General features: G+C 39.0%; 1 protein-coding gene across 3 annotated transcripts in view; it reads right to left on the bottom strand.

Moving 5' to 3' along the window:
- Positions 1–24,425, bottom strand: part of Dis3l2 (DIS3 like 3'-5' exoribonuclease 2) — a 314,214-nt gene that overhangs the window by 209,869 nt on the left and 79,920 nt on the right. For all 3 annotated transcript variants that reach the window (XM_028789560.1, XM_028789559.1, XM_028789558.1), the window contains one exon: positions 5–233. In XM_028789560.1, the coding sequence (XP_028645393.1) occupies positions 5–233 (229 nt within the window). The remainder of the gene's footprint in view (positions 1–4; positions 234–24,425) is intronic.

The raw sequence follows: 24,425 nt of genomic DNA, 5'->3' as shown, positions 1-24,425 counted from the left end.
TCACCTTTGTCAGGAGTATAAATTGACAATTTCTTAACACCGTCAACCAGCCCACTGGTGTTGCCATGTCTATCTTCTGAGTCGCTGTCATCAAACTGAGCCTCTATAATGACATCAGGACCACTCCAGCCTTTAGGGGACTGCTGCAGGGGCTGATGTCCACAGCACTCCTCAGGGATGTCAGCTTCATACGTAGCTTCTGTTTCTTTGTCATTGCTTTCTGGTTTAACTGCCTGAATAAAGGAGAAGAAAAACTTCTATAACACTGAAGGCAGCTGACAATACTAGATAGTCATAACATATGACTGGAAAATAATAGACCTTTATTCTCCTGATGCACAGCAATGCCTGGCTGGTACTCGGGTCTTCAAGATGCCATCTTCTCAGGACTTTAATCTACATTTTCATCCCCACTCTCAAAAGCCTTGAATACTAGAAGTTCCATGTTGCTTCATGAAATTTTATCACATAGAAGCAATCAGCATGTTAAGAAAGGATAAAAGAATTCACTCAGGCATGTCCCAGTACTTCCCATGGATACCCCTAATAATGACTTCTAGAAAAGATGATAAACTCCAAGTTGCTTCCTTGAGACCAAATGAAGAAAAGTTAGAATAAGGAAAGATAGACTCTGTTCCAAAGAGAGGGGAGAAGGAGCTTCAGAAATTTTTAAAAAAAACATAGTGATAACAACACTGAGAAGTACAGAAAAAACATGAGCAATGCCCCAAAAGCAACGAGCTAAGCCAAACAAAATGGAGGAGGGTAGGCAAGTGGGGAATAGAAGCATCATCCAAAAGCACATTTTCTCTTTTCTGGATGACTACAAGGAGTTGAACCCTAAAAAGGTTTCTTAGTAGAAAATCCTGAAGAAAATTCAAAGAGGCATTCAAAACAGCAGATGCACAAAGCACAACACAGGAACACAAGGAACATGAAAAAGCAGGGTAACATGGCTGGTCCAAAAGACCACAGGTCTTCAAGCACCGAAATGGGTAAAGTGCTATATGACAATTTCAAAGGTTTGCTGGTGAAAACAATCAGTGAGCTCAAAGATAAATACAGATAAACTCAGTCCAGGACTAGAAATGGGAGTCAGCATCCTTGAGTGGAAAATGAACAAAATGGATTAGATCATCAGCAATATGGATGAAAAGGTCAACATGGAAGAAAAGGTCAGCAAAGGAACTGAGATTCTGGAAACAACAACAAAAGCAAATAGAAAGGTTGGAAATTAACAACTCAATGAATCAAATAAAAACACATTAGAAGCCTTCACCCACAGACTCAGTCTAGCAGGAAAGAAGATATTGGGAACAAAGAGCAAAGCTGATAACATTTGACATTGAAATACCAATAAAGAAAAAGCAAATGTGGCTACAACACCCAGGAACTCCAGCATACAATCCAAAGAACACACAGGAAAGTAGAAGGAACTAAGATAAAGCCAAGTGCTGCACCAAGAACAAAAGATGCTGGGGAAAAGACAGAATAAGATGTAATTGTTATTAAAATGTTCTCATAAAGATATAAGGCCTTGGGGATGGAGAGACAATGTGGCAGATTAGAGCATGTGTTGCTCTCATGGAGGACCAGAGTTTGGTTCTCAGCACCCACATCAGGCTGTAACCCAGCCTGTTACTCTAGGGGATTCCATGCCCTTTCTAACCTCCAGAGGCATCTACTATGTTCATCAGGCAGGTACTGACACAGACAAACATGCATACACACATACACACACATGCACACGTGCATGCACACACATACCAAACAAATAAATAAATATTTTGACACTATATAAAGCCTTAATTCTTTATGTTGGCCCTGAAATCAAATTGGTTAAGATGCTAAAGAGTACGAGAATGAGGCAGGTTACTAACAGCACGGCATTGTTTTGAAAAGAGCGCTGAGCAAGTTCTCTTTGTCTACATTTGTGAAGGGCCGACTGAGTTTAACCAGATTTCAAAATATTCATCTACTTTCAGAGGGCAGATTAATAGTCTAAGTAAATCACATGAAGACTGTGCTTAATGAAAGATTCATCATATACAGGGCAGAAAAGTTAATAGATTCTTCCCATAATACTAAAATGCTATGGTTTTTCAATTGCTATAACTATCCAAAAATGACTGATGTTATAATGTTCACTTAGGAAATCAGAGTGAAATATTATAAAGAAAATCACAGTCATAATAACTGTAAGAACATATATGTAGATTTGAAAAAAATGGCTTTATGAAATTATAACAACAGAAAACCTCATATCTAATGGTTAGTTTTTCCGAGCAAAATCTAGCCTTTTAACAATTATTTTAAAATAAAAAATAAATTTGGAGTGGCAGATCATACCTATATACACCAAGCATTCAGGAGAGTAAGACATAGGGATTAAATTTGAGGCCACTAGAAAATGAATTTTAAGCCAGTCTGTACTAACTTCTCAAAGTTAACAGTAACTCAAAAAACAAGATTTCCCCAGATTCTTTTCTGCAATAGCACATGTAAATGAAACTACATTACACTGACATTCAATTTAAAAAAAAAAAAGCTCTTCCCTCTCCCCTTCATCTTACACAAAAATCCTATATACCTATAACGTAAATAAATCCTGTATGTCAATACATAAATGTATACATGTCCCAAAGTAGATCACTTAAAAAATTGAGTATGGTGGCACACATCTGCAATCCCAGTACTTGGGGCTGAGGCAGAAGAACCAGGAGTTTAAGGCTGGTCTGGGCCGCATAAGACTGTAGAGCAGTGATTCTCAACACGTAGGTTGGGGTACCTTTGGCAAATCTCTATCTCCAAAAATATTTGTTACAATTAATATCAGTAGCAAAATTGCAGTTATGAAGTAACAAACAAAAATAATGTGTGGCTGGGGGTCAGCACAGCATGAGGAAGTACACTAAAGGGTCACAGCATTGAGAATGTTGACAACTCTGCTCTAGAGGGAAAGGAGGGAGGAAGTGAGAGAAAGAGGGGAGGAGAGGAGAGAACTAGGAGAAAGACCGATGAGAGAGCAAAGACGAGGAAAGGAGAGAAGAAGGTGAGAAGGAAAAAGAAGAGGCGGGGGAGTAAGCTAGAGAAGAAAAAGACTGACAGCAAACCCACTCAACTAGCTTAAATAAATGTAGAAATTTAATAATATTTAGGAGCATCTGTCCACAATCACCCTCAAACAATGAGCTTAACAATAGGTTTGTCAGAGCATCCCAGACAAGCAGGTGAAGCAGCCTAAGTCCCAGGCAGGGTAACTACAACCAGACATTGTTCTATCACAGAGGAATCAAAATTGGAGGACAACAAAATACTAACAGGGTAGATAGAAGTCACACTCAAATAGTCTCGATCACCCTCTGCTTCCTCTCTGGTTCCCTCTTCCTGTCCCTCCTCCCAAAACCTCTTGTTTTTGTTTTTTTCCAGAGGGAAGAGGGTGTTTGAGGATTATTTGCTTACTTGTTTTTGAGAGGAAAATAGGGAATTATAGGTACAAGTCAACTTACCCAGCTTTCTAAAAAAAACAGTAGGCAAAGAGCATATGCCTTTAACTTCTACTATGTGTTGATTTCTACCACTACTGGTTTCAAAAGTGAGTTGATTCCCACAGACTACTGAGAAAATAGCACATACAGGACCAGAGTTCTGATTTAACACAGAAGAAAGACTGACCCACCTCACATCTTTCCCTGAATGTAAGCATATATAAGGATTCTTAAATTGGCATGATTCTGCCCAACTACTTATTAAGAAGTGTACTTTGCTGGCACAATATTGGCACAGATGTTATGGGAGTAACTGATCAGCTTTTGGTTGGATTTAAAGCCCACTCCATGAAACAGGACCCACAGCCCTGTTAATGAGGTCAGGAATCTAGACAGGACACAGGCCCTAGGGGAAAACCTACTACTATTATTCTGCTAAATGAACATAATAATAGTATGATGATGATGACATCTGATGCTATATTGCTATACTCAGAGATCAATGTCTCACTGACCCTACATCAGAGAAGCTTTTTCTAGCAGTCGATAGTAATTGACATCTGTCTGTCTGTCTATCTGTGTTATGAGTATATAGAAGCCCAAAATGTAAAATGTGAAGAGAGTAAAAGGCTTCAGAGGGTCCTATCTAAATGGGATACCTTTATCAATATCCCTCCCGTCAAGGCTCAGGGCTCTATGCAGAAGAGGAATTGGAAATATTCTAAGAGCTAGAAGTGATAAACAACGTCAAGGAAATAGCATCTCCAGACACAACAAGGCTGATGCACATAAGAACACACAGAGACTGTGACAGCATGCACAAGACCTGCATTACGTTCAGGCCAGACAAATTCTCAGTAAGACAGGGGCAAGCAGAAACAAAGTCCCACCCCTGGCCAAGAAGATATACAATTTATAGTTTCTAGAAGGGGAAAATAAGTTTTATTCAACAGCACTCCGTTTATCAACTACACCCTAGGTTGCATGTATCATGCTCAGAAGTAGTTGGCCAACACAAATTTGGACTACCAGTTTGTGAAGGGAAGGGTTTTGTGTGTGTTGTGTGTGCTGTGTGTGTGTGTGTGTGTGTGTGTGTGTGTGTGTGTGTGTGCAGGCACGCGTGCATGCACCCATACATGCGCACTTTTAAGAGAGAAAAAAACAAAGTACAGTGAGGAGGGAGAGGGAGTAGGATATAGGAGGAGTTGAGAGGTAAGGAGAGAATGTGACCAAAAGACATCATATGAAAAAAAAATTAAAGAATTGTATTTTGGCTCATGTACCCAAAGATCAAGAAATCACTACTGGGAAGAAGAGATTCATTGAAAGCAATAACTAGAATATTATAAAATTAGCTATATGGTACTTTTTTTTCATTTATTTATAGTTCTGGGAATTGACACTAGACACATACTATGCAAGTGCTCTACTACTTTTAGCCCTATCCTGCTATATAGCACATTGCAAAAACTAACCCAGTTAAACACTGTTTTATATCACTATACTCAAGAAAAACTCAGGTGATAGTAGATGCTGGCAAGGGTGTGGAGAAAGAGGAACACTCCTCCATTGTTGGTGGGACTGCAAGATGGTACAACCACTTTGGAAATCAGTCTGGTGGTTCCTCAGAAAATTGGACATAGCATTACCTGAGGATTCAGCTATACCACTCCTAGGCATATACCCAGAAGATGCTCGAACATATAACAAAGACATATGCTCAACTATGTTCATAGCAGCCTTATTTATAATAGCCAGAACATATAACAAGGACATATGCTCAACTATGTTCATAGCAGCCTTATAATAGCCAGAAGCTGGAAAGAACCCAGATGTCCTTCAACTGAGGAATGGATTAAAAAATGTGGCATATTTACACAATGGAGTATTACTCAGCTATTAAAAACAATGAATTCAAGAGTTTTCTAGGTAAATGGATGGAACTAGAAATTATCATCCTGAGTGAGGTAAGCCAATCACAAAAGAACACACATGGTATTCACTCACTGATTATTGGATATTAGCCCAGAACCTTGAAATGCCCAAGATTCAACTCACAGGCCACATGAAGCTCATGAAGAAGGAAGACCAAGTGGGGGTGATTCGGTCCTTCTTAGAAGGAGCAAGAAAATACTCAAGGGAGCAAATATGGTGACAAAGGGAGGGACAGAAACTGAAGGAGGGGCCGTCTGAAGACCATTCCACCTGAGTATCCATCCCATGTGCAGTCACCAAAGGTAGATGCTGATGTGGAAGTCAGGAAGTGCATGCTGATAAGAGCCTGATATAGAGGTCTCCTCAGAGGTCTGCAAGAGTCTGACATATTCAGAGGCAGATGCTCACAACTAGCCATTGAACTCATCATGGGGTTCCCAATGGAGGAGTTAGAGTGAAGACCATTGGAGCTGAAAGGGTTTGTGGCCCCATGAGGAGAGCAACAATACCAACCAACCACAGCTCCCAGGGTCTAAACTACCAGCCTGGGAGCACTTAGGGAGGGATCCATGGCTTCAGCTGTATATGTAAGAGCGGAGGGCCCTGCTGGGCATAGGTGGGAGAAGAGATCCTTGGCCTCATGAAGGCTGGACGCCCCAGGGGGTGGGAATTGGAGGATGGGGAGGTGGGAGTGAGGAGGGTAGGTAGGGGTACATCTGCAGAGAAGCAGGAGGAGGGGTGAGGGGATAGGAGGTTCCTGGGTGGGTGGAGGATGGGGTAAGGGGACAACATATGAAATGTAAATAAAACATACAATAAAAAAATAATAATCTTTACATTACATTTGAAAAGATCAACTGATTAGTGATCATGTGAACCCAATAAAAGATTTCCTCAGTGGGAGCTGTGAAGATCATCTGTTTATAAACTTCTTGTTATACAAGCAAAAAAAAAAATAAAAAGAAAGAAATGTGATGCAGAATTCATATATGAAATTCTCAAAAATAAAAATAAAGGATATGTTTAAAAGAAAAAAATAAAAAGACTGAAACTCAAGAATGAATATGCAAGACTAGGGAGAGAGTTTAATCAGTTAAATGACTGTTACACAAACACAAGTACCTGTATTTAAATACCCAAAACTCATAAAAAGCTGGATAGAGTGGCACATATTTGCAACTCCAGGACTGACAGTGGAAAAGAGGGAGAAAGAGAAGAAGAAAATCCCTGAAGCACTCTGGCCAGCCAGTCTAGCTGAAGCAATGAGATTTGGTCTCAGAGATGAAAAGTAGCATGGAAAAAAATCTGACACCAACCTAAAGCCCCCACTACACACACATACAAATGCATACACACACACACACAGAGAGAGAGAGAGAGAGAGAGAGAGAGAGAAAGAGAGAGAGAGAGAGAGAGAGAGAGAGAGAGAGAGAGAGAGAGAGAGAGAGAGAGAATATTACTATTTTAGGTATGGTATTCACTTTTGAACTACAGAAGCAAAAACAATGCTATAATGCTCTAATGGGATTTCATGAATAAACCAAGTCACTTAAAATTGGGCAACTACAGTATAAATATGTACTTTAAAATTTCTTTATTCTTGTTTGTTAACCTAAGACACATATGAAGAAACCAAGGAACAGTGAGATGAGTCAAGTTAAGTCTTAGATCCCATGAATTGGCTCTCCAAAGCTGTTCTCTCACCTCCACATACATATTGTAGCATGAATGAGCACACACTTAAACACACATACCTGCACACACAACAACAATCAACTAAAAAAGAGAGAATAAAACAAAAGGCATGGTTGGGGGCAGATCATCATTAGCTCTCAAGATGTAAAACCTGTGCACTTTTGAATCCTTCCACACTACACTGAGGTTAGAGTCAAGATGCAGGACTCCTTGGAGATATGGCTAATTTAGGACATAGACAAGATAAACCTTGAACATCTTGTCTTACTGGAACAACAAAGAAACTACTAAACTATATGAGCATCTTGTCTAAAGGACTCAAGAATAATCATGAGAGGGTTCTCTGGTGAGCCTTAGTCAACTGTAAGCATTTAACCTAGCTTTCCTAAACAATCTACACACCAGAGCATACAAACAGCTGATGAAGTAAAGTTCTTCATTGAAGAACGGATTCAGTTAAATCAGAAGAAATAAAAGAATCACTATTTGACTACTTTCACTTGGATTTGGGGGATGATCATTAATGATTCCTAAAACCAAAAGGTCATAAGATGGTTGGGCAAGAGTTTTAAAGTAGAAAAGCCCAACTAGCAATATCTGGATCTACCAAATGCTACAAAGAAAAGGACCACAAGCTCTTCTCCACTCCTTATAAGACTAAGTGTACATCATCACTTACAAAGTATTTCCCCAAACTGAATATGAGTCATATCTGATAAAGGAAGCTGAAGGAATAATAACATTTTAAAGAACAGCAGAATGTTGTTACATATATACATGTGCACACACATATGTGCACAAATATGAAACACACATGCAAAAACTGAGGTGGACAGCAATCAAAAACACGCCCACATTAAACTCTACAGGCATACGCATGCTGCTTACACACATGCAGATACACACACACATGTACAAATACAAACATATATAAAACACACACAAAAGGAGATTAGATTTCCCTTTATCCTCAGATATTATAAAAGAAAATTTTAAAAATAAGCATAGAAGTGCTTACATCTAGAATATATAAAGACTTCCTACATATCCATGAAAGGCAGAAAATCTACTAGAACAGCAGGGAACAGGTTAGGATTTCTTGACAAGAATAGAAATGTCTATAGGAGCCGGGCGGTGGTGGCGCACGCCTTTAATCCCAGCACTTGGGAGGCAGAGGCAGGCGGATTTCTGAGTTCGAGGCCAGCCTGGTCTACCAAGTGAGTTCCAGGACAGCCAGAACTACACAGAGAAACCCTGTCTCGAAAAACCACAAAAAAAAAAAAAAAAAAAAAAAAAGAAATGTCTATAGGAAGAAGAACAATATCAACCAACCAGACCCCCACAGAGCTCCCAGGGACTAAACCACCAACCAGAGTACACATGGAGGGACCCATGGCTCCAGCTCCATATGTAGCAGAGGACAGCCTTGTTGAGCATCAATGGGAGGAGAGGCCCTTGGTCCTGTGAAGGCTCAATGTCCCAGTGTAGGAGAATGCCAGGGCAGTGAGGTGGGAGTGGGTGGGTAGGTAGGTAGGTAGGGGAGCACCCTCATAGAAGCGGGGGTGGGGGGAGAATGAGATAGGGGGTTGTGAAGGGTAAACCTGGAAAAAGGATAACATTTGAAATGTAAATAAATAAAATATCCAATAAAAAAATGTTCACAAGTCAAAGCCCCATTAGACATCAGAGAAACACAAGTTAAACTCTCAAGGATATATCTCTACAGAATTACAGCTGGAAGAAAAAAGCTAAAACTCCTAAAAGTATCAATGTTCACAGAATGCACAGTAATACACTGTGGGTACGAATGAAAACTGGTCCAGTCCTTTATTAGCTAGATTTGAGCTGTGAGATAAAGAAAACACAGTTTTCTTTATCTGACTCCTAAGCCCTAATTTAGTCCACTACACTGCTTCCCTGCCTTGGGATAAATATATGAATGAAAGAAGTCCAAACTGAGAGAGACACACTTGCAAAAGAACTGAGCAAGAGAAAACTAAGTTGTCCCTTAGGAACGGAGAGCAATGGTGAGACACACAGTCAGAGTGAGGAAGGATGGAGACACCAATGTAAAGAGCTCTGATGTCTTTTGCTGAGGCTACTCTGTAAGGTCTGTACAGCAGGGAAGAACTCTGCACGCTCCACAGCTAACTGAAGCTCTGCTGCTTCCCAGGAGAGCTAACTCTGAACATTCCACTCTTTGAGTCTTGGTCTGCTATCTTTAAAACAGAGATAAAACTATTACGTTATCATAAAGTTGTGGGAACTAAGGTAGCTCTGAGATGCCTGAAACAAAAACTGAAATCTAGGAACAATTCAGTAAGGGGAGATGTGTTTTGTCTTAAGGCCTGGAAAGTCCAAGATCTGAAGGAGCATCCAGGGGCAGATGGAAACGGAGATCCAGAAACTGGAGTACTGGGATCTTGTGACTACCACAGTCTGGCAGTTAGCAATAGCGCTCCAGTCTAAGTGTCAGTAGAAAATAGTGCTGTGGGAAGACTCTAAAAGAGAGTTTAATAAGAGGTGAGAGTGTACATATATATAAAATTGTGAAAATGGGAATCACAGTGAACTCACATAAGGACAAATCTTCCTGTGCTTAACATACAACAGCTGATCTGATCCACACAATGGTCCTCAGTGGTACAGGAAAGAGCAATCAAGGCCATACCATCTCATGAAAGAGGATAAGCTTCAGATATGTCAACCCCATAGCTTCTAAGTGTCAAGGGCTGAGACATGAACTTAGGGTTAGGGTTCTAATTCCAGCCAGCATTTTTGGTCCCAGACTCCCTAGAGACATCTCCTTCCTAGATGAAAGACAGTCTTAGAATGAACTTCATACACCTAGCTGTTGTTACTCACACTGACTGTGAGAAACATCTCACAGAGCAAGAACCATCTCTTCATTTTGTTTGTGTGCAAGTAATTAAAATTCAAAACCCAGTTCTTTGCCAAATACTCCTCTGCTAACCTCCCTCTCTAAGAAATGTTCTTTGGTCTTCCTCTGGCCACTGCTAGCCTCTGCTATTGCTTCACTGCAAGCTTCCTTGAGCAGGCTACATCCCAGGCATGTTCACATTTCACTTGTCCACATAGCACATTAAGACATATTCATTATTGTGTCTTGCATGATTTTCCACAATGTTTGCACATAAAACATGCTCAGTTAATATTTGTTTCTTTTCTTCTGAGTAGAGTAAAACTTGAATTAGCTGTTTAAAAAATTATCAAAAAGAGCAGGAATGAAAGAACTACCACATTATAAGAGTCACAAAATTAAAATGCATGCTGACATAATACTACACCTTCCTGCAATGTCCTCATGACACATCAGGAAAATAGTCAACAGGTACTCTATTAAAATAAAAAAAAAACCACAGTGTGATGCAAATACATATATAAATGTGAGAAAATAAAATTGGAAGACATTAAAAATACTTTTTTTCTAAAAGAAATCTAGGCCTTTGTGTTTAAATTGTAACTCCAGTTTCCAATACAGTCTCAGTGTAATTAGAAAATTTACTATTTCCCAATTTGAAAACAAGTCTTAGCACAAAAACTTACAAAAGCCCAGATAGAGAAGGGGACGCCTACATCCAGTAGCGACTTACAGGGACATTTCCTGGTTGTTTCCAGCAGTGTGTTGTACCTTTCTATCACTCACAAATGAGAGCAATTATCTCCACTGAGAAAGTAAATTAGACCAACTGCAAATAGCATGTGAAACTCACCAGAATTAAGAAGAGGAACTGGTCACTTCAAAACTGATGTATGTTAGGTTTTTCTTCCCTTCCTTTTAAAATTAATAGGCTGTATTTCAAGACTGAGGAGCAAACAGAAAAATTCCCTGTAACCAAAAAATTCAAATGGAATCCTAAGTAAAAGCACCAGGTAACATTTCCATTATGCTGGCTTACCCAAACTCCACACAAAACACTTCATAGCTCTCTTTTTATTGAAACAGAAAAAAAAAAAAAAACCTTCTATGGATACAAGCACCATCTTTTGAAAAGAATTTAAATTTTATAAAAAGAGCAAGTCTATTTCATGGAAAATTCAATTCCAGGAAGAAAAAAAAAAGAGGAGAGAACAGGAGGAAGAGAAAGGAGAAGATGAGGAGGAGGACACTAAAATGTCCCCTTTGAGCATGGGGTTGCTATCAACATGGCATAATAGAGCTTTCCTAAAAGACTCACACAGCACACCTCTGTCCACACATGCACAGAAACCAGGGCTGCTGGGACAGTGTCAACTGGAGGCTCCGCACCCAGGAGACAAAATCCCCTCTTCCACTGCACCTGAGCTCTTCTTTGGCTCTAATGCATGTCGACAAGTCCAGCTAGGAGCTTCTCTTCCTTTCTTGGCTACTCTAACTGGGCTTAAGTGACAGTACTCAGTTGCCACACATGTTTTAACAAACTTCCAAATCCCTTAATGGCATATTTGGGATGTAGTTTAATACACTGTTCAGGAAATAACTTGGAGCCAAGAAAAGCAATTGATATTTCCACAGGGAGTTCTGGAGAAGACTTTGCAACAAGTCTCTTTCAGTATAAAATACAACTCTGGACACTATCATCTAAAGACATTTTTATTGACACTCCTGAAGACATACATGGTATATGGTAGATCAGCACAAGAACTTTTATCTAGTTATTAGAAACATAACAAACTATCTTCATTCTTCTACTTGCTCAGGCTTCAAACTGTTATCATTAATCACTCAGTTGTTCTCAGTGCCCTACCCACCACCCATCACCCTCTATACGTACCTCTCAATATACATACACAAATACATATACAAATACATATATACATACATACCCATCTATCAGGTAACCATGTCAATTCCAAGTTCAATGCTGTCAATCTTAGTCTCCATTAGTTCTCTTGAACATGGGCAACAAATTCATAAAAGTCTCCCTGCCCATTTTCAATCTACTCCCAACTCAGGGGTCAGAATAAGCCTAGTAAACACAAGACACATTGCATTGACTCCCCTCCAAAACCCTTGTAAGTTTTTCCACTGTAATCAGAGACAGATCCTAACAATGATGCAGAGGCCCTGCCTGATACATCACCTGCACACCACCCCAATCATCCCTTCATCCTCACCCAGTACTCTTCCTAAGCCTCTGTGTTATTCCTTGATGCACTAGTGATGCACCAAATGCCCCATGAGATCTTCATAACAAGCCCCTTACTTCCTGTGGTTGTTACTGCTCAGTTATCTTCTTAAGCCAACATTATAAAGAGTATCAACTCTCATCCCCTAAACACATTCCCTCACAATTTTCTGCCTCTTTAACACTTATCATTTATTGAGCATGCCACAAAGACAACAAACACCATCCAACACAACTGATTTTCCAAAGGACCCTTAAGTTTCCTCTTCAGAAGGAGCTGTGAGAGCTGCAGTGGAGTGCAGTGGTCAGTGTTCCTAGCCAGTGTTCCTAGCTTGTAACCACAATAGCCAGCCCAGAAAAGAGCCCTGGTAGTGCAGGAGTGGCATTAATGTCTTGGGAGTAACTAACAACTGTCTAACTGGACTTAAGCAATTCAAAAGGAAACTCATGTCTGGTTCTATAAACCTAGCCAAGAGTTCAAGGCTCATAGAGACCTTTGACCCTAGAGAAGAACTTACCACTTCATTTCTTTAACTCTATTTAGCTTCCAACTGTATTCTAAATACTTATGCTTACACTGACATGTCAATGTAGCTCTCACTACTCATCATAAAAGCTTCTTTTCTGCGGCAGACAAAAGCTAATATTGAGATACACAAAAGGTCCAAGTGTATAGAGTAATTGACTATGGGGTGCCCAGTTCAACTGGTACACCTACAACACAACCCCTATACCTAAGGCTCAGGGAACATCAGGAAACAGGGACTGAAAAGACTTATGGGCTAAAAAGATAAATAGCTCAGCAGTTCAGAGCAGATACTGCTCTTACAGAGGACTCAAAGAGGACTCAAATTTGGTTCCTAGCACACACACATCAGGAGGCTTACAACTTTACCTTGCCTGCTTTACCTTGCCTGGTTGGGTTTTGTCAACTTGACACAAGCTAGGGTCATCTGAGAAGAGGAAATCATAGCTGAGAAAATGCCTCCATACATTCGACCTGTAGGAAAGCATCTGGGCCATTTTCTTGATTGATGATTGATATCTTAGGGACCATTCCACTGTGAGTGGTGTTGTCCCTGGGCAGGTGAACCTGGGGTATATCAATCAGCTAGCCAGAGGGAACAAGTCAGTAAGCAGCACTTCTCCATGGCCTCTGCATCAGCTCCTGCCTCCAGGTTCCTGTCTTGAGTTCCTGCCCTGACTTCCTGGATGATGGACCACAAGCTGTAAAATAAAATAAACCCTTTTCTTCTAAAATTGCTTTTGGTTATAGTGTTTTATCACAGTAGTAGAAACCCTGACTGAGATGCATCTCCAGTTCAGGGATCCAAAGCCCTCTTCTGGCCTCCACAGGCTCTGCACTTACATGCACAAAATGAGACACAGATGTTTTCTCTCCATCCTCCCCTCCACCCCCCTCTCATTCTCTCTCTCTTTAAAAACTATTCTTTTAAAAAATTTGTAAAAGACAGAAGACTTGGGGGACGCTGGAGCAGTGGTCCAGCAGAGTGTGGGTGGGGGAGCACTCTCATACAGGCCAAAGGGACAGGGGAGAGTAGATGTGGGATGGGGGGATGGCAAAGGGGTAACCAGGAAGTCAGATATCATTTGAGATGTAAATGAATGGAATGATTAATAATAAATAAATAGATAAATAAATAAATAAATAAATACAGAAGACTGAGTCACCTTCTTCAAGATGGTATCTTCTAGACATAACAGGGATGCTGTACCCTTAAACCTTAACAATATGGTTACCTGCACAAGGCCTTACCCTGATATGAAGAACTACAGGCAATCATAGCTGATGAAGGAGGAAGAATTTTTTTTTCCAGGGATAAACCCTTTTATAGGTTATTCAGTCTTAAGTAGATAGCTCTAAATACATTTACATACAGGCAACAGTGTGTGTGTGTGTGTGTGTGTGTGTGTGTGTGTGTGTGTGTGTGTGTGTATGTGTGTGCTGTGACAATTACAGAAAAAAGTTTGTGAATTTGAGAGGGATGGGGGAACACAGAAGGATCAGAAGGAGAGTCAGTATAGAGATGTCAATTTTTTAAATTTTTAAAAGAATAAGAGCGTTTTCAATTCCACGGTCTGTCAGCGTGTTTGTACGTATACCATACTAGTTGGTTATTGTGGCCTTGCAGAATAACTTCAAGTCATACTTTTTGATTCTTCTAGCATAGTTCCTTTCCCTAATAACTGTTTTGGCTATTCAGGGTGTTTTGTGCTTATGTAAGAATTTCGGAATTCTTTTATTATTCCTGCCATTGTAATATTGGTATGGATGACATTAAATCTATGATTCACTTTAGGTAATATGATTACTTCAACAATATCAATTCTGCTACTCCATGGGGGAGATCTTACCATTTTCTACTGTGTCCATTTCTTTCCTTGGTATTTAAAAAATTTTCATTTTAGAGGTCTTTCACCTCTTTGGTTAGGTTTACTTCTAGTTAGGGTTTTTGTTTTGAGGATACCATAGAAATGTTTTCTGATTTTCTTCTCAGCATGTTCATTGTTGATACATAGAAAACTAATTTTTGTATGATGATTTTGTATCTTGGCACTTCTCTGGAAGGGCTTATCAGATCTAAGAATTTCCTTGGCAGTGTTTAGACCCAAGGTTCTCAACCTGTGGGTCCCAATCCTGTTGGGGGTTAATGATCTTTTCACAGGGGTCACCTAAACCTTAACAATATGTTTACATCATATCGTTACATTACATCATAATATCGGGGAAACACAGATACTTACAATATGATTCATAACAGTAGTGAAATTACAGTTATGAAGAGGGAATGAAGATAATCTTATGGTTGGGGGTCAGCATAACATGAGGGACTGTACTGAAGGGTTGCAGCACTGGGAAGGTTGAAAAGCACTGGCTTATGCGCTGACAGCAAACATTCCGCTTCTGTTTGCATCTTTTGTCTCTTTCTCTTGATTCACTGCACTAAGAATTCAAGTACCATATTAAGTAATAGAGGAAGGAGTAGAAATTCCCTTCTTGTTTCTTGTTTTAAAAGAAATGCTTTCAGGTTCTATCACTGAATATAATGTTGGGAATAAGTTTATCACATACAAGCTTTCTTATAATGAGATATGATCCTTTAATGCGCAGTTTCTACAACAGTCTAGTCATGATAGAGGTTTTAAGCTTTGTCAAAGGCTTTCTCCTGTATTTGATGAGATATTCATGTAATTTATGTCTTTGATTCATCTTCTCATGTGCTGCTTTACATTCATTGATTTTATATGTTAAACCATATTTATATTTCTTCAATAAAACCATAATTGTGATGTAAGATCTTTTCAGTGTATTGTTCACTTCTTTTGGCAAGTATTGCAATGAGAATTTTTCTATTTATGATCATCAAGATACCAGTCTATAGCTACTTTATGGAATTAGTGGGAGGTGCCTTGGTGTTCATCCCTAAAGGTCTTGTACAGTCTAGCAGTGAGTCCATCTAGTTGTGGCTTTTCTTTAGAGAGTCTTCATAACTGCTTTGGTCCATTGCTCACTGTAGATGAGTTCATATTGCTCTAGATTCAATTTGGTAGGTCATGTGTCTAAGAATTTGCCCATTCCTTCTAGATTTTCCAGCTTATTGGCCTGCTAACTTTCCAAAATATTATCAAATAATATTCTGAATTTCTATGATACCACTTTAATGTCCCCCTTTCCAGCTCTATTTCATGAATTTGGCCTCTCTCTCTCTCTCTTTCTCTCTCTCTCTCTTTCTCTCTCTCTCTCTCTCTCTCTCTCTCTCTCTCTCTCTCTCTCTCTCTCTCTCTCTTTCGTCACTTTGGCTAATGGTCTGTCAGCCATGTTTCTCTCTTCAAAGAACCACCTCTTTGCTCTGTTGATCTTATGTATTTTCTTTCACTCCCCACTTCATTCATTTCACCTCTGATCCTTATCTCTTTCTGTACACTAATGTGGCCTTGACTTGTGCATATTTTTCTAAGACCTCAAGGTTTATCATTAAGCAATGCATTTGAGTTTTCTCTGATTTTTAATGTAAGCACAGATAGCTATAAACTTCCCTCTTAGAAATGCCTTGGCTGTATCCCAAAGGTTATAACAACTTGTGTTTTCCTTTTCATTTGATTCTAGACATTTTCAAAATTCTTCCCTGATTTAAGCGATTCACTGATCATTTGAAAGTATACTGTTCAATCTCCATGTATTTGTAGATTCTGTGGTTTCTCTTGTGATTGACTTCTAGTTTATTTACTATGATATAGTAAAATCAATTATTTTCATTTCTTTTTCTTTATTAAGAGTTGGTTTAAGCCTTAAAAGATGGTCTACTATGGACAAAATATCATGAACTTCTAAAAATAACATATATTCCACAGCAAATGATAGAATGTTCTACAGATAATCAATTGGACCTATGGTGTGAGTTAATTCTAATTTTTCTATTTATCTAGATAATTGATATATTAATAGGAATAGAGCACTGAAACTGTTGTTGCTATTGCATCTGGACCCGCATGTCCATTTTTGTTCCATACTGTTTGCTTTATGAAATTGGGTACACCAACATTCGGAGTATATATATTTTCAATTGTTACATCTTCTTAATGGATTGTTTCCTTTAAAACTATGCAAGACCTTCTAACTTTGGTTTGATGTCTGCTATGTCAGAAATAAGTACACTATTCTTGATTTAGCTTGGACTCCATTTGTTTGGAATACCATTTTCTACCCTTTCCACTTTGGATCTCTGTGTGCCTTTGATACAGGGGTGAGTTTCTTGTAGACAACAAGCACCTAAATTTTGTTTTGTTTTAAATCCATTTACACAGTCTGCATCTTTTAGTTGAAGAGTTATGACCATTTACATTTAGGTTTATTATACATACCAACTTCTCCCTTCCTTCCCTTAGAGGCTAACTGGTTTCATGAGTTGCAGAAGTTTGATTCTTTCCTACTTGTCACTGTTCATTCTCCTGGTAAGATGTACTGTTCTCCCAGGCTCTCAGACTTTGGGCTTTCTTCCTCTTCTATATGATACTCCTTTAAATATTTTCTGACATGCAGGCTTAGTGAGCATGAATTGTTTTAGTTTATGCTTACCACAGGAGGTCTTTATTTACCCTTCGATTTTAAAGGATAACTGCTCGTTACAGTAGTCTTGATTGGTAGTTTTGTTTCAGGGTTTGAATTAGTAAGACTATGTTCTTCAAGTCTTTAGTATATCTGCTGATAAGTCTGCTGTCATCTTACTAGATTTACCTTTGTAATTTATCTGACATTTCTTTCTTGTAGCTTTCACTGCTGTTTATCCTGTACTTTATTATTTAACTGTATGCTTATTCCTTACTTGTGTGCAGTGAGTGGATACACATGTCCCACGGGAAACACATGGTGGTTAGAGGACAACTTTGAGGGGTTGGTTCTCTCCCTCCTCCACCATATGGGTTCTGACGAGCAAACTCAGCTCATCAGCTTGAAAACAAGCACCTGTACACACTGAGCAATTTCACAGGCCCCATTAGATACTCTATACTTTAATATAACATGGAAAGTTTCTTCCAGGCATGTCTTTTAGGGATTCTAGATGCCTTGTATTCTTGGATATCCTTTGCTTTGCTAGATTTAAGGTATTTTCTGCTCTAATTTCATTAAAATTTTTAGGTCATTACTCTGTAACTCAGTGTGGTAATTTGAATAAGAATGGCCCCATAGGCTCAAATATTTGAATGTTTGGTCATTAGGAAGTGGCAATACTTGAGCAAGATTAGAAATAGGTGTGGCCTTGTTGAAGGAAGTGTGCCACTGGGGGTAGACTTTGGGGTTTCAGAAGCCCAAGTCAGATCCAATAGCTCTCTCTTTATTCCTGTTGCCCTCAGACACATATATCTCAGCTCCTTCTCCAGTACCATGTCTGCCTGTGTGCCACCAAGTTTTCTGTCATGCAGATAATGGACTAACCTCTGAAAATGTAAGCAATCCCCAATTAAATGCCTTCCTTTATAAGAGTTGTCATGGTAATAGTGTCTCTTCATAGTAACAGAACACTGATGAAGACAGATTCCTTTCTTCTACAAGAAATTTGTAGTTCTCCTTGTACCTAGTCTATTCTATTGGATGCTTTCCAATGAGTTTTAAGTTTTGATCTATTGGCCTTTGATTTCTAAGATTATAATGTTATTGTTATTTTGCCCAAGATTTTGATCTCTTTTTGTTGACTTTTCATCCAAGCTGTTGGATTTCTTGTCAAGGTCTTAAATTTACTTATTTACCCCATTCCTGTGTTTATTTGAATAATCTCTAAAGTCACTGATGCTTTTTTTCACTTTTTACAATTTTTATTATTTTATGTTCATGAGTCTTTTACCCACATGTGTGTCTGTGTATTATGTGTATACCTGGTCCCAGAAGAGGACATAAGACTGTCTGGCACTGAAGCTGCAGACAATTGTGAGACATGTAGGTGCTGAGAATTGAACCTATGACTTCTCCAAGACTAGCCAGTACTTTTGACTGCTGAGCCATCTTTCCAACCAATTTTTCAACCAATAGATTTTAATTCTGGCATTTCAATCATTTCTATACTTTTGGACTCAGCTACTGAAGAGTTATGAACTTTTGGTGAGACGTCATATTACACATTTCAGGCTTCTTATATTTCTAGGTTATAATTTGTATATCTGTAGGAATAGCTACCTCCTTTGTCTTTACTTAGGGGTTCTCAGTGAACAGCTCTCTGTTAAAAGATTGACCTTGATACCATACTGTAGCGAGGAGAGACCTGTTGCTTCAGCAACAACACCCAAATAAACCACAAAAGTAACCAACCACAAGAAGGAAAACAGAAAAACATCATCACATAAACTATGAAGTTAAAGTTGGTTGAAGTAAATGCAGTAATACATATAAATGAAATAGAGGCAAAAAATTAAAAACGTAGGGCTCACTGAAAGTAAAAGAAGAAGGAGGAGGAGGAGGAAGAAGAAGAGGAAGAGGAGGAAGAAGAGGAGGAAGAAGAAGAGGAGGAGGAGGAGGAAGAAAGGGAAAAGAAAAAAAGAGATAAAAATCATATTAGAAAATAAATATGGAAATAAAATTAAAGGTAAAAATAAAATAAGAACAAAAGATTTTTAAAAAGCAAAAATACAGTAAAAGGAAAGACTTTAAATGTCAGAGAAGTTTATGTCTGGGTCCCCTTATATGGAATCTGCTTGATGAGAAGCAGACAGTGAAATGGAGTTCGAGACGCTTGTCATTCCTAATGTTCAGGCTGGTGCCGTATGTGTATTAAGGATCAGGTCAGTCAAGGGTCAGTCATCAGCTTTATGGCTGTATTCATGCTAGAAGCTTCCATTCTTTGCATCTAGTCCACACAGGTTCCCACTAGATCCACAGCCACCTCTCTAATCCCCCAGTATGTATAACCAGGGCAACAGATGCCCATGCTAAGAATCTTCCACAGGCACTGAAGTGTGAAGGAAGTGAACAGAACATTGGGTTCTGCCCTGGGGAGAAGTAGGGAACTAGTACCCTGCCTGTAAGGTTCAACCTGTTCAGTTAGATTCTATGCAGGAAGGGAGTAGGCATGGAAAATCTGCTGGACCAGGGCACACAGCTCTTGATCATACCCCTGTAGGGAACCACATGCAGAAAGGAAGCAGCTCTGGAGGCCAAGTACTCTTCCAGTCATGGGCTTAAAATTCCGAGGCACAGAGTTGGGGATACTGACCATGTAGTCCTTTACATTGACACTTTACACAGCCCTCTGCTGACTAAATTTCGCAGCCAGATCATGTTCACCTTGCCCTTCCCAACTGTGTCCTGTGGCTGTCTCCTACTGAGACACTCTAGCAGAGAGGACCCAGGCTCAGAGTTGTAACAATTCTTTTTTTCAAGTTCCCAAGAAGCTGACTTTCATTCATTCATTCATTCATTCATTCATTTAGTATGTGTATGCATGTGTGTTTGTGTGTGTGTTATGTGTCAAACCCACTCAGCTTTCCTCAGTATCAGCTCTGCATTCCCACAGCGGTCCCTCTCCTCACAGAGAATGAAGGACACAAACACATTAGTGCCAGATAACATCTCATCTTCTTAACTAATCCAACAAATGAAAAGAATCTTTCATTACAGTATCTGCAAGAGCCCTGAGGTCAGGTTCTCTGGGGCACTTGCCCATTCTTGCACCAACCACCACAGCAGAAAACTAATCAAGATTAGACTAGGGTTTCTTAAGCTTTTTCCTCTTGCACTGTCTTTCTCTCAAGACATGTTTGAATGATATTAGGTATACAGCAGAAGATGATGTTTACAAATTAAACAATTACTAATAAAATATCATAAAGCATTTTTCTTTTTCTCAGTTTTTTTTTTTTGAAACAGGATCTCACTCCATAGCCCAGGCTGCCCAGGAGTATGTAGTCCAGGGTGCCTTTGAACTTGCAACAATCAACCTGCTGGAGCCTCCAGAGTGCTAGGATTACAAGCTTCTGCCATCATACCTGGCATGAAATTTATTTTTAAAAAACTGTCAGGTATTCATATAACTTTATCACTTATTAAAGCTTTGATATGGGTATATTTACTTTATAGAAAGAATTAAGTGAGCTGAATATTTGATGCTACAGGACATACTAATAAAACTTCAATATTTTTCACTGTTATCAGTGTTTTGACCTTACAATTATTAATACTGAGAACACTACTCAGCAATATATATTATAAAATGATAAAAATAGGTTTACAGGCAATATAAAAATTGGAGACAATTATGAACTAATCCCAAGCAAAATTCCCACAAAAAATATTTTTGTAAAACTCAGTGAGCAACTCAAAGAATAATTTTTTTAAATCAAACATTCTACCTATATCAAACCTAAAGATAAACTAATTTAACACTTGGTGCTGAAGAACGACAGTAGGGAGTCACTAAAAGTCTTTGTTTTCGGTATGTGCCATGAATTCCTGATCTCTCCAAGACTTTTAACATGGAGTGTTATATTTTGTCAAAGGCTATTTCAGCATCTAATGAGATGATCGTGTGACTTTCTTTGCATTTTTTAACATAGTGGATTACATTAATGAATTTTCATATACTGAACCATCCCTGCATCCCTGGGATAAAGCCTACTTGATCGTGATGGATGATGTTTTTAATGTGTTCTTGGATTTGGTTTGCGTGAATTTTTTTATAGCACATGTAATTCTTTTTTTAACACTGTATTTTTTTTATTGGATGTTTTATTTATATTTCATATGTTATCCCTGTACCCCATCCCCTCCCACCCAGGAACCCCCTACCCATCACCCCTCCTCCTGCTTCTCTGCAGATGTACCCCTACCTTCCCCCCTACTCCCACCTCCCCACCCTCAAATTCCCACCCACTAGGGCGTCCAGCCTTCATGAGACCAAGGATCTCTTCCCCCACCTATGCCCGACAGGGCCATCCTCCCTTACATATACAGCTGGAGCCATGGATCCCTCCCTAAGTGCTCCCAGGCTGGTGGTTTAGACCCTGGGAGCTCTGGTTGGTTGGTATTGTTGCTCTCCTCATGGGGCCGCAAACCCTTTCAGCTCCTTCAGTCTTCACTCTAACTCCTCCATTGGGAACCCCTTGATCAGTTCAATGGTTAGCTGTGAGCATCTGTCTCTGAATATGTCAGACTCTTGCAGACCTCTAAGGAGACAGCTATATCAGGCTCTTGTCAGCATGGTTTGCGTGAATTTTATTGAGCATTTTTGCATCAATATTCATAAGCAAAATTGGTCTGAAGTTCTCATTCTTTGTTGAGTTAACTTTGGCTTCATGGAATGAATTAGGTAGCCATTCTGTTTTTATTTTGTGGAACAGTTTGAGGAGTACTGTTAATAGATCTTCTTTGAAGGTCTGGTATAATTCTGCACTAAAACCATCTGGCCCTGGGCTTTTTTTTTTTTTTTTTTTTTTTTTTGATTGGGAGGTTTGCGGGGGAGGAGGGGTTGTTATGGGACTGTTTAGATAGTTTGCCTAATGTTGATTTAACTTTGGTACATGGCATCTATGTACCATTTCAAACATTTCATTGAGATTTTCCAGTTTTGTCTAGTATTGGCTTTTGTAGTAAGATCTGATGACTTTTTTGTCTGATTTTGTTAATTTGGATACTGTCTCTGTGCCCTTTAGTTTGGCTAAGGCTTTCTCTATCTTGTTTATTTTCTCAAAGGACCAGCTCTTGGTTTGGTTGACTCTTTATATTGTTCTCTTTGTTTCTAATTAGTTTAGTTCAGACTTGAGTCTGGCTATTTCCTGTTGTCTACTACTGTTGGGTGTGTTTGCTCCCTTTTGTTCTAGGTGTGCCATTAAATTGCATCTCCCTAATTTCTAAAGCAATATACAGCAAACCAACAGCCAACATCAAATTAAACGGGGGAAACATGAAGCAATCCCACTAAACAAGGCTGCCCATACTCTCCCTATCTATTCAATATAGTACTTGAAGTTCTAGGTAGAGCAATCAGACAACAAAAGGAGATCAAGGGGATACATATTGGAAAGGAGGAAGTCAAAGTATCACTATTTGCAGATGATATGTTAGTATATATAAGCGACTCCAAAAATTCTACCAGAGAAATCCTACAGCTGATAAACAACTTCAGCAAAGTGAGTGTATATAAAATTAACTCAAACAAATCAGTAGTCTTCCTTTATATAAATGATAAGCAGGATGGGAAAGAAATAAGGGAAACAGCACCCTTCACAATAGCCACAAACAATATAATATCTTGTTGTGACTAACCAAGCAAGTGAAAGACCTGTACAATAAGAACTTCAAGTCCCTGAAAAAAACAAATTTAGAAGATCTCAGAAGGTGGAAAGATCTCCCATGCTTGTCGATCAGTAGGATTAACATAGCGAAAAGGGTCATCTTACCAAAAGCAATCTACAGAGTTAATGCAATCCCCATCAAAATTCCAACACAATTCTTCACAGACATGCCACGAGCAATTCTCAACTTCATATGGAAAAACAAAAAACCCAGGATAGCAAAAACCATTCTCAACAATAAAAGAACTTCTTCTAGGGGATTCACCATCCCTGACCTCAACCTGTACTACAGGGCAATAGTGATTAAAAACCCCATGGTATTGATACAGATAGACAGGTCGATCAATGGAATAGAATTGAAGACCCAGAAATAAACCCACACACCTATAGACACTTGTTTTTTGACAAAGAATACAAAACTACACAATGGAAAAAAGAAGCATCTTTAACAAAAACGTGCAAGTCTAACTGGATATCTTCATGTAGAAGAAATCAAATAGATCCATATTTATAACCTTGCACAAAACTCAAGTCCAAGTGGATCAAAGACTTCAATGTAAAGCAAGACACATTAAATCTAATAGATCAGAAAGTGGAGAATAGCCCTGAACTCATTGGTACAGGAGACAACTTTCTGAATGAAACACCAATGGCTCAGGCACTAAGATCAGCAATTGACAAATGAGAGAACTCATGAAACTGAAATGCTTCTGGACATGCAAAGGACATGGTCAATAGGACAAAATGGCAGCCTACAGATTGATAGAAGCTCTTCACTAATTCTACATCTGATAGAGGTTTAATAGCCAAAATATATAAAGAACTCAAGAAGTTAGACTCAAAAAAACAAATAATCCAATTTAAAAATGGGGTACAGAGCTAAACAGAGAATTCTCAACAGAGGGATCATGAAAAGCTGAGAAGCACTTAAAGAAATGTTCAGCATCCTTAGTCATCAGGGAAATGCAAATCAAAACAACCCTTAGATTCCACCTCACACCAGTCAGAATAGCTAAGATCAAAAACTGAAGTGACAGCACATGCTATGTAGGATGTGAAGCAAAGGGAACACTCCTTCATTGCTGGTAGGAGTACAAACTGGTACAACCACTCTGGAAAATCAATATGGTGGTTTCTCAGAATACTGGGTACAGTTCTACGTGAGACCCACCTATACCACTCCTAGGCATATACCCAAAAGATGCTCCACCATTCCACAAAGACACATGCTCCACTATGTTCATAGCAGCCTTATTCATAATAGCCAGAAACTGAAAACAACCCAGATGTCCCTCAACTGACGAATGGATATAGAAAATGTGGTTCATTTTCACAATGAAATTCTATACAGCTATTAAAAACAAGGACATTATGAATT

The sequence above is a fragment of the Grammomys surdaster genome, unplaced genomic scaffold (genome assembly GCF_004785775.1).
Source record: "Grammomys surdaster isolate TR1022 unplaced genomic scaffold, NIH_TR_1.0 125846, whole genome shotgun sequence".
Lineage (NCBI taxonomy): Eukaryota > Metazoa > Chordata > Mammalia > Rodentia > Muridae > Grammomys > Grammomys surdaster.
Note: the sequence above shows the minus strand (reverse complement) of the source record. Positions and strands in the feature narration are given on the sequence as shown.